At 49.5% G+C, this 3,798-nt stretch overlaps 1 protein-coding gene across 1 annotated transcript in view; it reads right to left on the bottom strand.

The window, feature by feature from the left end:
- Positions 1 to 3,082: 3,082 nt before the first annotated feature.
- timm50 (translocase of inner mitochondrial membrane 50 homolog (S. cerevisiae)) overlaps positions 3,083 to 3,798 on the bottom strand; it is a 44,572-nt gene continuing 43,856 nt past the window's right edge. The window contains exons 10-11 of the mRNA XM_008301264.1: positions 3,356 to 3,462; positions 3,083 to 3,277 (exon numbers count right to left, since the gene is read on the bottom strand). Of these exons, the coding sequence (XP_008299486.1) occupies positions 3,179 to 3,277; positions 3,356 to 3,462 (206 nt within the window). The 3' untranslated portion in view covers positions 3,083 to 3,178. The remainder of the gene's footprint in view (positions 3,278 to 3,355; positions 3,463 to 3,798) is intronic.

The raw sequence follows: 3,798 nt of genomic DNA, 5'->3' as shown, positions 1-3,798 counted from the left end.
CAGTTGATTCCAGTTTGTCGTAAACACTTGGGTACTGCCCGTCGCTAGCTAAACACCCGCTAACTAAATCCCGCAGTGCTGCCTGCTTAAAGAGACAGGAGTTAAAACAGAACCATTAATATGCTGTTGAACTTAAAAGCAGGTGAAAATGTTCCAGTCGAGCTCCAACAAATACGTTTATGAGCTCATAGGCGTTCAGAATATGGGTGAAGATGCCATCGGATTTTTTTTCCTGCCGCTCGGGGTTTCGTGCCAACAGAAGACTCATCGTTTCCCTTCGGGGCCTCCAGACTCGTTTTCGTGCCTGGCCGATGACGGCTGGCGAAGACGCCGGCGTTTCGGGGCAGCTAATTGTCCCGACACCTTCACGGGATTTTAAAAACGGGTATGCTCTCTGAGAAAGGGAAAAGAAACAACAGGTTTACAGGTTCAAGGCACGGCGGGGATCCTGCTTTAAATCCAGGAATGCCCGCTTGGCCCCGTTTAAACTTCCCTGTAGTTCACGCTGAACCTATACATCAGGTGTGTCCTCCGGAAACCGCCACAACAAACAGCTTCCTCACAGCGCAGGTCACAGTGTTCCACATCAACAAAGCCGTCTGCTGCCATTTGGACTGCGTTAGGGAACAGCATGCCGGAGATGCTGGAGAACATTTCTTGCTGAGGAGGACCCTGACCGAGAGGAATTTCAATTTGGAGAGAAATTCAGCGCTCGTAAATAGTAAAGGAAAAACTGAGGCTGCAACGCCTTCGACAAGGTTTATGCAACAGGCGGGACTGGAATTCAAAATCCTGCTGTTTTTCCACCGTTTTATAATTGTGGAGGAGGTGTGGCTGAAAACAGATCACCGTGATGGAACAAGAAGGAAACAACATGCTGGTTTGTTTATTCGTTTATTGGATGTCGACGGAGCGTTCACATCAACACGACTCTTCAACAAGCACAACGTGAGGCGGCTTCCAACATGCTTCCTGTAGGCGTCGGCTCGTCGCACTTCTTTGGATGAAAACGATGATTTAAAGGTCCCACATGGAGGAAATCGGTTGGTGTTTGTACGACTCTTGATCTTGGAGGGTCAAAGTAAAGACATGAAGAAGTTTACCTCCGCCATTCCTCAAGTCCCCGCGCGACTAGATGGCCTCTTAGTTTTACAACTAACCAATAGTGTTCCAGCTTTACGTAGCCCCGCCCCCTCACTGCTTCCAGGTAAACCAATCAGAATACAATCTACCAGGTTTAGCTACTCTCTGCTTCTAGACTCCAAAACGTCTGACGTAAGAGTGAACACAAGCGTCGTCATGCACTGACCGCATCCGAGGAAATAAAGCAATCATTGGTGTTAATGACGGGAATGTCCCCCACAACTGTTAGCATGCTAATGTTAGCATCGATCGCATGTCCGAACCAGTAAACAAGGACTGGGTGGGCTAACTTCGTATCCGTTAGCTTCCTGCTCTCGGTGCTATTTTAACATCAGCTGAACTCACGATAAAGCCGCTTGCATTTACACATTTTCCCGAAGCGACTCATTCAGGCAACACGTTAGCTTAGCAGCAGTCGCTTCATTTCCAAGCAGCAAAACACAGCTTTTATTACGTCGTCAGACAAATTAGCCTAACCCAGGAGTTAAAAACGGATAATTTACGCATAAATTTAGACGATAGGAAGTCCTGCGGCTGTGACCAATCACAGACTCCGAGTGAGTCTTCTTCCTGAAGGGGGCGGGGCCAGCGAAACTTAAAGCTACAGACACTGAAACCAGGAATAGGTAAAATTAACCCTTTTTGTGGCGTTTGGAGCTGAAAAAATGAACAAACACACCGTCGGGACACGTGAGACTGATTGATTTGTGGAAACAGCGAACGACATGGGACCTTTAAATGTCTGCAGCGCTCCACGATGCAACCAGCGTGTACGTCACCTGTGTTTGCACCAGCTCAGTCAGAACCAGCTCTGAAGGCCAGTTCATGGTTTCCACAAGGACCCGTTAAAGCTGCCGTCCACGATGTCCACAACATCCAGGCTGCAGATGAGACAAATCAAAGACACATGCTGGACGTGAGGAGAGGCTCCGTTACAATCCACCATTAGCAGCGTTTTAATTGAAGCCGTCGCAGCAGGACTCTGGAGGCTCTTTGATTCGAACATGCTTTCCGTCGACGGAGCCCAAACACAGTGGGAAGTTCTGAAGTCTCCAGAGATCCCGTGTTGCGTCCACCCACTGCGCTCCTCAGGATTAATCGCTCACTAACTGCTTTGTCCTGTGAAAAAAAAAGCAAATTACAGCCTTGCAGACAGATCCACAGGAGCGCCATGTGTTGTTTTAGTGCTCGACGTGAGAACCGACGCGAACGCAGAGCGGATCATTGGTATTTTATGACCAGAACCACATTTGGATCCACATCGGTCATGTGGAAACCATGAAATGGCCTTTAAATCCCTTCATCATTACAATCACACAAACTGTTGCCGTAAGTCACCGGAGCACCAAACGTGGATGAATCCGCCGCTGAAGATAGTCCCCAAAGAAAAGCTCTACTTCCTGTTTCTGATGATTTATAGTGAAAACAGAATATTTAGATCCTTTGTTTGTGAGTGAAGGACGTCAGGATGGAGGAGAAATCAGCTTGTTTTCTGTCTCCGGTCCATGATGCTGCCGCCGCCGTGCCGCTCACATATTTAACACTCTTCTTACCAACACTACGTACAGTTTATTCTTATACTTATAAACCATATTTATTTTCAGACATGGTCCGTCGGAGACACACAGGAGTAGAAAACAAATAAAAGACACATTCTGAAGGACAGACGGCTGATCTCAGGTCAGGTCCTGTGAGCGGCGGGCCGGACCAGAGCCGGAGTGGCGAGAGCAGCGCTGGTGCCGGATCGGACCCCTAACCGCCAACAACAGGACTTTAAACTGACCTGGATCCTCTCTCTCAGTTTCTCTTTTTTTTAAACCAATCAGCAGCTTGAAAACGCGTCAGGTGACCGAGGGAGGGGGGGCCGCCGGCACCTCTGCCTCCACAAAAACCAGGAAGTGGTGCGGAAGCCGGCCAATGTCCTCGCTCCGTTTCCAGCCGGCCGAGACGCGACCGGGCCTGGCCCCTCCCCTCGCCCCGGCGCTGGTGGAGAGCCGGGCTGCGATTGGTGGAAGTGTGTGGGAGGGGGCGGGGCTCACTGCTGCTTGGAGCGCCAGAACCGCGACGTGATGGATCCGAGCGAGAGCCCCTGCTTCTTCTGCTGCGACAGCTCGGCCAGGCGCTGCTCCTCCTCCTGCCGGCAGGAAGTCAGAGTCAGAACAAGAAGAACCAGAACCAGAACCGGACGGGTGCGTTTGCTTCGTCCACCTACCTGCGCCAGCTGAGCCTGTCGGCGCTTGAAGGCGTCGATGGGGTCGTCCTCCAGAGCGTAGTTCTCCAGAACCGAGCGGACGTCCTCCACGCCGCTCAGAGCGATGGCTGCCGGACAGAACACGGCGTTAAACAGAACTCATCAGAACATTTCACTGCTAAGGTTTCCTCCCAGAACATTTATTTGTTTGTCTGTTTGTGTCTTTCTGCTACTTTCACCTCTTTGTGGTGGTTTTATGTCTCATTTTGGTAGTTTTGCATTTTCTGAGAATGATTTTGCATCTTATGATGATCTGACCAGAAAAAGATGCAAAATCATCCCTTCGATCATCTTTTAACGTAGATGTTGGATCTTCTGGAGGCGGTTTGACGTTTTTGTGGGGATCTTGAATGTTTTTTTTGTGGTTTTACATGTTTTTCTGGCGATTTAACATATTTTTAAGA

This window comes from Stegastes partitus, unplaced genomic scaffold (assembly GCF_000690725.1).
Source record: "Stegastes partitus isolate 25-593 unplaced genomic scaffold, Stegastes_partitus-1.0.2 Scaffold1651, whole genome shotgun sequence".
Classification (NCBI taxonomy): domain Eukaryota; kingdom Metazoa; phylum Chordata; class Actinopteri; family Pomacentridae; genus Stegastes; species Stegastes partitus.
This window is presented reverse-complemented; position numbering and strand designations above follow the sequence as displayed.